Here is a 12,682-nt window from a genome sequence, read left to right as displayed (position 1 = left end):
CCTTCCGACCCAATAGCGACCCGGCGAGGGGCAATATCGTCAAAAAAGACCTTCGGCCAAATGAGCAGTCCCGCGGGGTCACACCGCGAAGCGCACTTCTCTTCCCCACGCGCCCACGCGCCTTCTTCCCCTACGGACCGTCAAACGGAACCGCGGCGAATTTACCGTTATAGGTCGATCCGGTCCAGTCCGAGAGTACGACAATCGAAGCTTTTGTTTACGCTTTAAAACGCTCAACAACGGCCGAGCCTCGTCATCTTCCTCGATTTCTTTATCCCGAAAGCAACCAAAAATCGCCGGTCAACGCCAGGAAGCGCAGAAGAAGAAGAAGAAGAAGAAGAAGAAGAAGAAGAAGCAGAAGGAAAGATCAGACTCTCGTTCGACCATTCAAAGTCCCCAAAATCGGAACCTCGACTTCGGAGAACTCCTCCGGCCGATTCGAGCTCCGTTCTCGCCGTTCCCGGCGACCAGATGAAGCCGCGGTTACGGACGGCCGGCTTGCTGGCGATGCTGATGATGATCTCGGCCTGCTGCAGGGTCGAATCCAAGTGTGGCAAGAGCTGCTTGGCCCTGGCCTCGTACTACGTCTGGCAGGGCACGACCTTGACGTTCATAGGCCAGGTCCTGTCGGCGCCGGTCGCGGACATCGTCAGCTACAACAAGGACAAGATCCCGAACCAGGACAGCGTCCGGTCGGGGATCAGGATCAACATCCCCTTCACCTGCGGCTGCATCGAAGACGAGTTCCCCGGTCAGATTTTCAATTACACGGTGCAAACAGGCGACACCTACGGCTTGGTCGCGACGCAGAACTACTCGAACTTGACGACCGCCGCGTGGTTGCAGAATTTCAACTCTTATCCCGCGACCAATATACCGGCCTCCTCCGTTTTGAGAGTGGTTGTCAATTGCTCGTGCGGGGATAGCGCGGTTTCGAAGGAGTACGGATTGTTTATCACGTATCCGCTGAGGGCGGGGGAAACTCTCGAGTCGGTCGCGGCGGAGGTGAATTTGAACGCTACTCTGCTGCAGAGCTATAATCCTGGTGTGAATTTTAGCCAAGGGAGTGGTCTGGTGTATATTCCCGGGAAAGGTGAGGTTTTTTAAACTCCCCTTCAGGACATGCTCCTTTGGTTTTGCTAATTTTCCGTCCGAGCAATAAAATTCTCAGGCGACCAGATGATTACACGAAGGAGCCTTGATGTCTAAAATTGACTGTCTATACTGGATTTAGATGTATCTCCCCGAGTGTTCGAATGAGCTTGTGGATCTCTGTATCTTTCTAATTATGTCCGATGTTTCCGAAGAGACAAATGAGGTGGAACTGTTCTTTATGAGATGCGGGAGTCATTTAAGAAAAGCTGGCTTGGTTATTCTACATGAAGTGCTGACTCGTCTATCTAATCCCGATGGTCATTGTTCAACATAATATCGTATCTAATTCTGTCTATTACGACCGGATTAACACGGCATATGGAGCAAAGTAGCAGCAGACGCAATTGTGCTATTTAGACGATGCCGATCATTTTGAAGCTAGCATGCTATCTTTTACTGGTTATGAATTTTGTTTTAGTTCTCATTATAGCACGGATGAGTTGCTTCTTTATGATTAGGTTTCTCCGGATGTTTATTTGTTTTGGCTAGCCGAACATGTTTTCTTGGAGTTCATAGTCTCTAAAGAGAATCTCCTAATGGTCAACGTAAAAGTAGTCATGTTTGTGACATTGCCTATCATTCCTTTGTTTTGATATCACGGCGGTGGTGAAGTATTGGGTACTAGAAATCTTGTACCTGGCCTAAGTATTGAGCTTTAATTACTTGGTGACAGAAGTTGCAATAGCGGTATTGACTTAAGTCTCCCTTTTCTTACAGATGCAAATGGAACCTATCCAGCTCTGAACTCAAGGTAGCTTGCAGTAGTCTGCTCATCAAATGGAAGTTTTCTTAGCATTTCATCCTCGTTTCAACTGTCTAACTTATCCTTTTGTTTTTTCCTATTTCCAGCACAGGTGGAATGTCCCTCTCCGCATGTTGATTTTCTGATTGCAACTTCATTTCAATATCCTAATGGGTGATGATGGACCATAACTATACTTAAGGAATTCAGGCTTATCTTTGACTTTTTCATAGGAGGACTATCTGTTGGAGCAATTGTCGGCATAATTGTCGCAGCAGTAGCAGTGTTGTCGTTGTTGGCATATTGTCTATACGCTGGAATATACCGAAAGAACAAAGTGAAGGAGGCAATGTTGCTCTCAGGATCTCATGAATTATCAGCTCAAGCAGGGAATGGTAGTTTTGTTGCTGAGATTAATCCCTCACTTTTCATCTGTTTTTCCATATATATATATATATATATATATATATATATATATATATATATATATATATCTGAACTAAGGATTTACTGGTTTGTACATTCTTAAATACTGTGACTGTGGCAAAATAACTCGTGGCAAATGAAGCACGAGCAGATAATATATATGCTTCTAGAAATTTCCATTCACTGTCGTGATGAAATCAGTCCAATCTATGTGTCTTTGGTTACCAATAGTGCATGCACATTATGTCAGTCATACTGCAGACGAGACTTGATGCTGCTTAAGATACTTATTTAGCCAGTGTTCTAGATAAGGAGTTACTAGAGAATACTTTGTGTCTCAACACGGGATACGTAGTTCATATGTTTTTTTTATTCATCGTACCTTCCTAAATTTTATTGGTGTCATAGTGTTTTCTCTTTGGCAAGCAGTTTTAGCTCTTGTCTACAGAAGAAAGAAGATTTGTTTGTCTCCCTAACTTTTTTACAGAGTAAATGAGTACCCTGACTGATGTTTCCCCCATCTTCTTGGTCTAGTTCCGGGAAGTGACTCAGCAAAACCTTCTGAATCAACTGGTCCAGCTGGTGGTGCTTCAACAGGTCTTACAGGAATCACTGTGGACAAGTCAGTGGAGTTTTCATACGAAGAATTGGCCAAGGCTACCGAAAATTTTAGCCTGGCTAATAAAATTGGGCAAGGTGGCTTTGGAGCTGTCTATTATGCTGAATTGAGAGGCGAGGTTCGTCGAAAAATAGCTTTTGCACTTAATGTATGGCTAATATGGTTAGATAAGGTGGTGTAAGTTCATAAGAAGCTTAATTATAAGGGAGAACTCATTGAAATTCAATCTGGGCAGCGCCACTGCATTTGATTCTACGGACCCTAGAGCTGACATGCTGCTTAGCTCACAATAATTCTCCAGTAGACTTCTATCTGGTTCAATAATTAAAATTAAGATGAAGGGATTCTGTATTCAGTTGAAACCGCTGTTATGCTCTACCATGCTACACTTACTTGTCAGTACAATTTTCTATTATTACACTCACGGACCTTTCTTCTTGGAAACCATGCAGAAGGCTGCAATTAAGAAGATGGATATGCAAGCTTCAAGAGAATTTCTCGCTGAATTGAAGGTTCTAACGCATGTTCATCACCTTAACCTGGTAAATCCATAATTTCCAGCCTATATGAGTTTGTACTTTACGAAGGAAACACCTTTCCACGTCAGTCAATCCTATGCGTTTCCTACAGTTTATGTGGGGATGTGGAAATTTTGGACCATGTGTGGCTGTGACATTCGTGTGCACAGACATAGTGCTTTCACGTGCTGTTTGTTCATGATTAATAAATGGTGTATCCGTTTCCATTTCTCTTTGACTTACCAAAATGTAGTGATGCAGATCATCTGGATATGTCCACTGTAAAATCTGTTGTTGAGAAGCTGCCCTTATTGCTGCAAAAATCCTGCACTGCAGCTAAATTCATGTCATTACTCTCTACTAGTCATCAAATAAAGACTTATATTAATGGTTGATTCAGGTGCGTTTGATTGGATACTGTGTTGAGGGTTCTCTTTTCCTTGTCTACGAGTATATTGAGAATGGAAACTTAAGCCAACATTTGCGTGGCTCAGGTGAGATTGGACACAATTTGAGGATATTGTTTGGCGAGTTTTGTATATTAATCTCTGACCGGTGATGATTTGTACATTCCATCTATTTTCCAGATAGGGAACCACTTCAATGGTCTACCAGGGTTCAGATTGCCCTTGATTCTGCAAGAGGTCTTGAATATATCCATGAGCATACAGTACCGGTTTATATCCATCGAGACATTAAATCGGCAAATATATTGATAGACAAGAACTTCCATGCAAAGGTTATTCTCTATTGAATTTTGCACCTGGATGTACCCTTCGGTTTCTGGACTAACAATGTAGTGTACGACAGGTGGCAGATTTTGGTTTGACAAAATTGACTGAGGTTGGAAGCACATCTCTTCCCACACGACTTGTAGGTACATTTGGATACATGCCGCCCGAGTACGATTCTCTTTCCCTCCCTCCCTCTCTCTCAATGTGATATCTATGTAGGAGGGCATTGACACTGGTCACACTGACAGGATAGAATAAACTCAAGCAATTGCTTATTCATTTAGAGTTCTTAAAGATATCCTCTGATTGGAAGAAGTTAGGAAGCCGTGCGCTTTGTAATGCAATCATGGCTGCCGTCACTGATTTGAGATTGTGAGCATGTTTGGGATTGTGATAAGTAGTATCCAGGTTTCAAGTAAAATGGAAAGGGCTATCCCAAGTAAAACTGCTATTTATGAAGTAGAATATCATTTGCTATGCAGGATCTAATCAATCCAGACTGACAAGATATGATCATTATGACTGGAGAAACAACACTAATAAACCATCCATCACCGGTCTTGCTCAGTTGGAAGTCAAAATTAGTGTGGAAGAGTTTAATTCTCTTTCCTTTGCAATTGAACCTAAACATTAACGCAAATCATTGAGAGTAATGATTCATTTCGGCTTTGGAAATACACACACGGCGTAATTACTTTTCCTTCTCTGTGCAGATATGCCCAGTATGGCGATGTCTCTCCTAAAGTTGATGTGTACGCTTTTGGTGTGGTCCTTTACGAACTTATTTCTGCCAAGGAGGCTGTAGTCAAGGCAAATGGTTCTATTGCTGAATCAAAGGGCCTCGTTGCTTTGGTTATTCTCTTTCCCTTGTTCTATTTTATAGCTAGTTAATAGTAATTAGAAACTTGGAGTTTGCCCCCAAAATGTTCAATATAGGTTTACAACTTAATCTCTAGCTTGAGCGAGCAAATTATATCTGGGATCTACTATTTTGACTTTTTCTTTGCTACCGGTTTCATGTGAATTAGTGAGGGGCTTTTTCTATACTCGTGGACACAAGTCATGATTGTGATGTGCTTGTGTACTTTTAAAACTCAGAGACTGCTTCTGACAAAGTTATCATATGATTAATTGCTGTAATCTCATCATCTGTAGTTTGAAGAGGTTCTTAACCAACCCAATCCCAGAGAGGACCTTCACAAGCTTGTTGACCCTAGGCTTGGAGATAATTATCCGCTTGATTCTGCCCAGAAGGTGGGGGTCCTGAGAGAATCATTCGGCCATTTACGTTTTCCTTTCTCGGTAAATCGACATTATAACTGCTGAGTTTTCTACGTGCACAGATGGCCCAGCTTGCGAAAGCTTGCACACAAGAGAATCCTCAACTGCGCCCCAGCATGAGATCTATCGTGGTGGCCCTGATGACGCTTTCATCTACGACGGAGGATTGGGATGTTGGCTCCTTCTACGAGAACCATGCTCTGGTGAATCTAATGTCCGGAAGGTAGAAAATTCCCCTTTTTGCCGGAATCATACAATCACATTTTTCAAGCTTTCGTTCCTATGTTGTATGTGTATATTCATGTAGCTGGTCATGGACGAATTGTAAATTATTCTCTTGAGTCTTTTCTTCTCCCTAGAAAAGGAATTCTTGTGGAGCTTGTTCGATGTGCATTGGTTGTATGTACGTTCCTATAGAGTATATACATACTGAGACCCTGTCGTGCTACAACAAACAGCATGATCGGATGATCTGAAAAGAAAACCTTTGAGGTAGCAGAAACCTGTGATCTCCTTTGTCGGTTTGATGTTTGAACTGGCCTAGCCTAATTTGGACGCGGTAACTCACATTTGAGATGCATAATTTAGCAGAAAGAGGATGGTTAATCGAGAGAATCAAATGCCAAATGCTTTTCATGGTTGAGTTCTTGCATATGGGCCAGGTGTTATCAGATGTAGATGTACCAGGAAAAATGTGGCGTACTTCTTGTTATATGTCACTGTTATCAAAAACTGAATTTGAGATATGATGCTTGCGACCAAAAGAACAAACTGGCAAACCGAGAGTTCTTTCCGGACCAAGAGACCTCTTTCTCTAGATCTCTGTCCGGTTTTCGCAGAATCTTGCGACGTTTGCGATGGATGCAATTTAGAAGGGACAGATAAGGAAACTGTGCAGTTTCCACGGCACTGACTTGCTGTTGCTCAACCCCCATGACTTTTCACGTTACAGAAATCAAAAATAAGAGAACAAACGGTGAAGTTTAATTAACTACTAAATAAGCCAGAGAATGATCAACAAATGGCGTTGAGACTTGATTCGAGTCTCGTTAATCTCCCGCAAATCACTGTTTGGTCAGATTACTTAACAAGTGCGAGTAGCCACATCACGTGGTACTCTCTTTTATATTCTAATCTGAGAAATAAATTGATGAACTATGTCATCCTGAGGATCCAACCAAATTTAAAGAAGAATATGATATGCGATTAAGCACTCTTTTAAGTTATGGAACGCGACTTGGTCATATATATAGTGTATATATAGTGTATATATATGTGAGGAAAAAAAAAAAAGGGACTATTCCAAAACTTATTGCAGAATCATATATCGACGTGCATCTAGCGTTGACTCCGATCAAAATCTCACCACAACTTTTAGTCACATATTCTCACATGCATTATATTTCCAAATTCTTCTTCTGCTATTTTTATATGTATATACTTATACGACAAATTGTTCCCTCGGTAATTACTCGCGTGCCGTCACATGGCCAGAGCTCCAAGCAAATTTGGATCGGAGCCGATGCCGGGGGACGCACCGCAGCCAAATTCCCGAAATCCGTGGGACAAATTGTGAAATTCGAAAATGTCAGGGAGGCAATTTGCAACGACATCCCTAAAACAATCTAATTTGCCCAAATAGACAATTTCGGACCTTGATTTCATCATATTCAGGTGCTAATTGGGCCTATTTTTGGACAAGAAAAGATCTAAGTGGGCCGAAAATGAGAAGATATCAGCCCAAAGTTAGTGCGAAATATGGGCCGAAAGAAAGGCCCGGATTGTTCTGGAGCTTCTTCTGTTCAATTTCCATGGAAAAAGAGAACAAAAAAAATCGGAAGCGAACAGAGCAAGAACACGAATCCAACTCTCTCTCTCTCTCTCTCTCTCTCTCTCCTTTCTTCCTCGACAAGGAAGGAAAATCGATTTGCAATTTCCCATCGCTCCTTCGATCGTTCGTCGCCTCCCATAAATTCAACCCAGATCGCCGCGTCGTGTCGGTTCGTGTTCGTGTGTCCTCGCGGCGAAGGAAGAAGACTCGGGAGGAAGGAAGGATGGATTTCGAGCTGAGGAGGGCGAGGGAGAAGCTGGAGAAGGAGCAGAAGGAGAGGAAAGCGCGGGCCAAGGCCAGGCTGGAGCGGGAGCGGAAGGCGAAGGAGGAGGCCCGGAAGCAGAGGGAGGCCATCGAGGCGGTCCAGCGAACTCGGAGGCTGGACGCTCTGGAAGCGCAGGAGAAGGTACGCCGCTCGCTCCTCGCCGTCCCGGTGGGGATGAGGTGATCGTAATCCTGGTCCGGCGATTGTTTTTGTCTAATTCGAATCGTTTTGTTGCTCGGGGTACGGCTCGAGTTTGAACCCGACTCCCAGGTTCGAGGGAAGCTCGATTCTTTTGGTGCAGTGGAGATTTGGGTGCTTCCTTATAATTGGTTTAGACACAATTTGTTGCCGTCAGAAGTGGGTAGTTCCTTATGAACGTGCTCAAGTAGTCTCCCAACTGAAATTTGCTTTCACTGGAAATGTTAATGGGTGGTTCATTACTTATCAAGGCAAAATACCCGTTATGGAATTAGTGCTTACAGCTCTAGTATTAGATCATATCTGCACAAAACTTCCGCTTGAGGAATCGGCTTAAAGCTTGATATATTGCTAAGTCCGTTGTGGAGCGAGGAAAGCATTGCCCTCGACCTCATCTTATTGCAACTGCCATTGATGTCATGCGTGCGCCATATAGCCTTGATTGAAGTTCTTGCGTGGACTGATGTTTCCGTTTTTATGAGACCTTCGGTTATATTCAATGATTTTCCGTCAAACGAACCATGCTAGATATATAGGTTGCGCAGTTTCAGACTCGTGGTTATCCCCATGGCTTACTATTGTTGTATCCTTCTGCTTAGTGCTTAATAGAATTAGCTGTGAGAAAGTTAAATGAATAGGGCTATTGTTAGTAAAGATCTGAAACATGTAAGTAGGCTCTCACTTTAAATAACATGCAATGTAGAGCTGAGTCCCAAGTTGATTTTGCTTAGGTAAACTCGTTGAGTGAGCGGTGCAGACGTAGCCATTTATGCTTTAAGATGTCCCTTCTTGTCTTAGGCAACTGCTGATTATTATGCTGAATCTGGATAAAGCAACTTTCATGTAGCCAGAACCATCTTTTAAGTTTATATTCTCATGCGAATGGTGTTATGGTGGTGATATCATGCATAAGAACTCCTGAGGTTTAAAGTCATGTAATTAGTCACTCTAGTTGCTGGAAAACTTAAACGAAAAAAAAAAATCAAATTTTACATGCTTTGTTCCTGACTAACATATCACACCCTGTATGACAAGGTGAGGGCATGCTAGTTATGCTCAATTTTAGATTCCAGATGATTGTCAGTACTAACTAGTCTCGTCTCCGGCCATTTTGGAATTTCTTTTGAGAATAGAACATATATCTTATGCTTTTATTCAAGTGCATGAGCCATGCAAAGTTTTTAGCATTCGAAGAAGTATGGAACTCTTTGAAAACTTTCAGAAGGTCTTCGCTAACAAGCTCCCAAATTTTTATGAAAAACAGTAAATCCATCCAAACCCGGTGCCTTATCTCCATTGCAATACAAGAGTGTCCTTCTAATTTCCTCCTCCTCAAAAGGTATTTTCCATATCAGCCATATCAGGATCAAGAGAAGTCAAAGTTATCCCCTCCAATTCTGATCGCTCGACACATCTCTCCCTATATAAATCAGCATAAAATTCAGATAATTGCACTCTCATGGCATCCACATTTTCAACAACCTACCCAAAGACTTCCAACTTATTGAGGAAGTTATATCTTCTACGAGCATAGGTCATCTTATGAAAAAATTTGGTGTTTCTGTCACCCTCGTCAAGCCAAATCTGCCGACTGTCTCAGGAGGTTTCTTCCATTTTTGAATTAAAAAAACGAGTTTTTTTTCCCATTATATTCTCCTAAAGCTCTCTTCCTCAGCTAGAGTCACCTGGATCTCCTTATCGTCAAGCTTGTCAACTTCTTGAATTGCCTCCCTAATTTTGTTTCCCAGGTTTCCCACCTTCTTGTGACTCCATTGTTTCAGAACATATTTTAGCCCCTTGAGCATCGAAGCAAAATTAAAGCTGGCATGCCCTCCAATAGAACTATTCTTCCATTAATTAATAACTGCCTTTTTGAAATCTTCTATTTTGAGCCACATATACTCAAACCGCAAAGGAGTGGGGCCCCATCTAATACCTCTCAACTCTAACAGAAGAGGATGGTGACATGAGGTCACACAAGGTAGCATTCGAAAAACTACTTGCCAAATTGGTTGTGTTTATTGCGTGTTATTTCTCCTTGAGATGGCAACTATTAGAATCTTTGATGTGCATTGTGATCAAGCTGCGCTTGTGTGATTAGAATTCTCTCAACTTCCATCTTGTTGCCTCATGTCTTGTGCTTTTGGAATAAGTTGCAAAGAAAGTGTATCTCTCAAATTGGAGTCAGCTAAAGTAATGATAATACTCTGGCACATTACATATGTTCTCTGCTCTTTTTGTGGTATGTTCTTTCTCGTTCACGTAATTAGGAGATGCTCCCTTTAGCTAAGCTCTACCTCTACCTAACTACAGGTTGAGCAGCAAATGAGAGAGAGTTTGCTGACTGGGAAAGGAATTTCATTCCACCGCCTGCTGGAGGCAGTGCCATTTCAGGGCAGTGGCGATAAGATCAAATTGCCACCTTCCTGCTTCACTGAATTGTCTGATCAAGGTGCCTTTGATAAGGGGCCTATGTACTTTCGGTTGGCAGTGGTTCAACAAGGTAATCCTGTGGATATGAAAACTGACGATGAGGAGAATGGGGCCACCCATTGTGGTGTGTTAGAGTTTACTGCAGATGAAGGTTCTGTTGGACTTCCACCTCATGTATGGAGTAACATGTTCCAGTCAGATTCGCCAGCGACTCCATTGGTTGAAGTCCGTTATGTCTGGCTCCCAAAAGGAACTTATGCGAAACTTCAGCCTGATGGGATGGGCTTCTCCGACTTGCCCAATCACAAGGCTGTTCTTGAAACGAGCCTGCGGCAGCATGCAACTCTTTCTCAAAATGAGATTCTAACTGTAAATTATGGTGACATTATATACAGGTTACGTGTACTTGATTTGAAACCTGCTTCAAGTGTGTCAGTTTTAGAAACTGACATTGAGGTTGATATAGTTGGCCCTGCTTCTACTCTGGAGGGGACAGACCAGCGCAGGCTCATACCCCTGACACCAGGAAAGTCTGAGTCTGGAATGGTTGATGAAGGTAACTATGTTTATTACAAGTTTTCCATCGAAAATGATGTCTGGGAGAAGATATCTTCTCAAAATGCCATGGTGGAGGTGACGGTAGAAGCAGAAACGGATGAGGGAGACACTGATCTTTACATATCCAGGCATCCCCTTATATTCCCAAACAGACATCAACATGAATGGTCTTCACATGATTTGGGTTCAAAGACACTGATTCTTAGCTTCAAGGATAAGGGTCTTGGGGCAGGCACTTATAGCGTCGGTATCTATGGCTTCAAGGGAACAAGCAAATTTCTGGTATCAGTTACTATTAATGATAAAATTGAGAGGACGGTGGGTCAACAAGCCAGATCCTCATCTTCATCTGCAGAGATAGATACTGTGGAGTGTAGAAACTGCAAGCGTTTCATACCCAGTAGAACTATAGCACTCCATGAAGCATATTGCAGCAGACATAACGTAGTTTGTAAGCATGTGGGTTGTGGAATAGTTCTAAGAGTCGAGGAGGCTAAGAACCATGTGCATTGTGACAAATGCGGACAAGCTTTTCAGCAAGTAGAAATGGAGAAGCATATGAAAGTGTTCCATGAGCCAATCCAATGTCCTTGCGGAGCTGTCCTAGAAAAGGTGCAAATGGTAAGTTATGTGTTCTTGTATTTCTGCTCTTTAGGATTTAAACAGCTTTTCCTCCTGCTAAAAAATTGCTTTAACATCTTTTATGTTAACATCTTAGATTATTTCCACGGGCTCTTGCAATTTTTACTTTCATCAGTACATTATCTTGATTCATTGACCGTCATGAACTAGTCGATGTGTCTGGATATCCAATATGAATGCTTGTCTGGAACATGTTGTCTACACACGCATATACCGAGTATATAGCCTTTCAAAACGATACATTCGGACTGCACATTGTGGCAAATATGCATTTAGAAATTAGACATGATGTTACATCTCTGGGATACCTAGCATTTTGAGGAGAGAAAAAATGGAGGCTAGAATACATCTACTCAATAATTGTACTTATCTTGTTAATTGTTTTGCAGGTTGAGCACCAAGCTTCAGTTTGCCCCTTACGCTTGATCACGTGTCGTTTCTGTGGGGACATGGTTCATGCAGGAGACACTGCGGTGGACATGAGAGACAGATTGAGAGGTCTGTGTGAGCATGAGAGCATCTGTGGGTCAAGAACTGCTCCTTGTGATTCGTGTGGCCGTTCCGTCATGTTGAAGGACATGGACATACACCAAATTGCTGTTCACCAAAAGAATTAGATGAAGTGCCTATTGAATTCTACCCGATCGCCACACTATACGAATCAACCTATCTGTGTATATCAGCAGCAGACTGCTTTCCCAGAATTCCTGTGGTTGAGATCGGTATTGAACGGTGAATGTCTTATCTTTCGAGAACGGTTGTGATTGTAATGTCGCTCTCTGTACTTGCGTGTAATATGCTGCCGCTCGGAAATGCTTCTCTTGAGAGAGTTACCGTGCTGTCTTCAGCTTGCTTATCGATGTATGTGGTCCGTTTCAAAGCGCCGAAAGGTCATTCGAGTTGCTTTGGATCTTTCTGCATCAAACAACAGGTTAGGAAGGTGAGTCTTCGCTGGTGTATAATTCGGGTCCTGGGTCATATGGAGAAGGATTACTCGGAGAGTTCTTTCATATTGTATCCTTCTCTTTCAAATTCTTGTTGGTTTGAGCCGAGCGTTTGCAGTATGTCATACCTGGATGGCTACATTACAGTAATTTGTCTATGGTCTCTGATGGGTTGATGCCTTAAACCGAGTAGCATCTGATTCTGTTATACATTAACCGAAGAAGGCTGGCCCGGAGACCCGGCATGGGCTGGCCGTATCTGACTGTCGGGTTTGAACATGCTTGGTCGAACCTACTCTTGATTAAAAAAACTCATAAATGCTCCGTCTGGTTCTT

The 12,682-nt window shown here is 42.6% G+C and overlaps 2 protein-coding genes across 3 annotated transcripts; both read left to right on the top strand.

Annotated features, from left to right (window-relative positions):
- The first annotated feature begins 264 nt into the window (after window positions 1-264).
- On the top strand, window positions 265-5,977 carry LOC115664740 (chitin elicitor receptor kinase 1). The gene is made up of 12 exons (XM_056321583.1): window positions 265-1,093; window positions 1,873-1,906; window positions 2,005-2,009; window positions 2,131-2,292; window positions 2,858-3,060; window positions 3,395-3,484; window positions 3,861-3,954; window positions 4,048-4,199; window positions 4,271-4,362; window positions 4,908-5,046; window positions 5,350-5,448; window positions 5,538-5,977. Exons 1-12 carry the CDS (start codon window positions 472-474, stop codon window positions 5,700-5,702), a joined length of 1,857 nt encoding a protein of 618 aa, XP_056177558.1. The 5' UTR covers window positions 265-471; the 3' UTR covers window positions 5,703-5,977.
- A 1,337-nt stretch (window positions 5,978-7,314) lies between these two features.
- Window positions 7,315-12,496, top strand: LOC115664738 (uncharacterized). Of its 2 annotated transcripts, none has more exons than XM_030586625.2 (3): window positions 7,315-7,712; window positions 10,083-11,381; window positions 11,792-12,496. In XM_030586625.2, the coding sequence occupies exons 1-3, from the start codon at window positions 7,530-7,532 to the stop codon at window positions 12,017-12,019; spliced, it is 1,710 nt and encodes a 569-aa protein (XP_030442485.1). In that variant the 5' UTR covers window positions 7,315-7,529; the 3' UTR covers window positions 12,020-12,496. The 2 variants fall into 2 exon arrangements, with proteins under 2 accessions (XP_030442485.1, XP_056177556.1); XM_056321581.1 differs by lacking the exon at window positions 7,315-7,712 and adding an exon at window positions 7,775-9,750.
- Window positions 12,497-12,682: the final 186 nt, after the last annotated feature.

The sequence above is a fragment of the Syzygium oleosum genome, unplaced genomic scaffold (assembly GCF_021117445.2).
Source record: "Syzygium oleosum isolate NSW1041296 unplaced genomic scaffold, Sole_v2.1 Sole_v2.23, whole genome shotgun sequence".
Taxonomy (NCBI): Eukaryota; Viridiplantae; Streptophyta; class Magnoliopsida; order Myrtales; family Myrtaceae; genus Syzygium; species Syzygium oleosum.
Note: the sequence above shows the minus strand (reverse complement) of the source record. Positions and strands in the feature narration are given on the sequence as shown.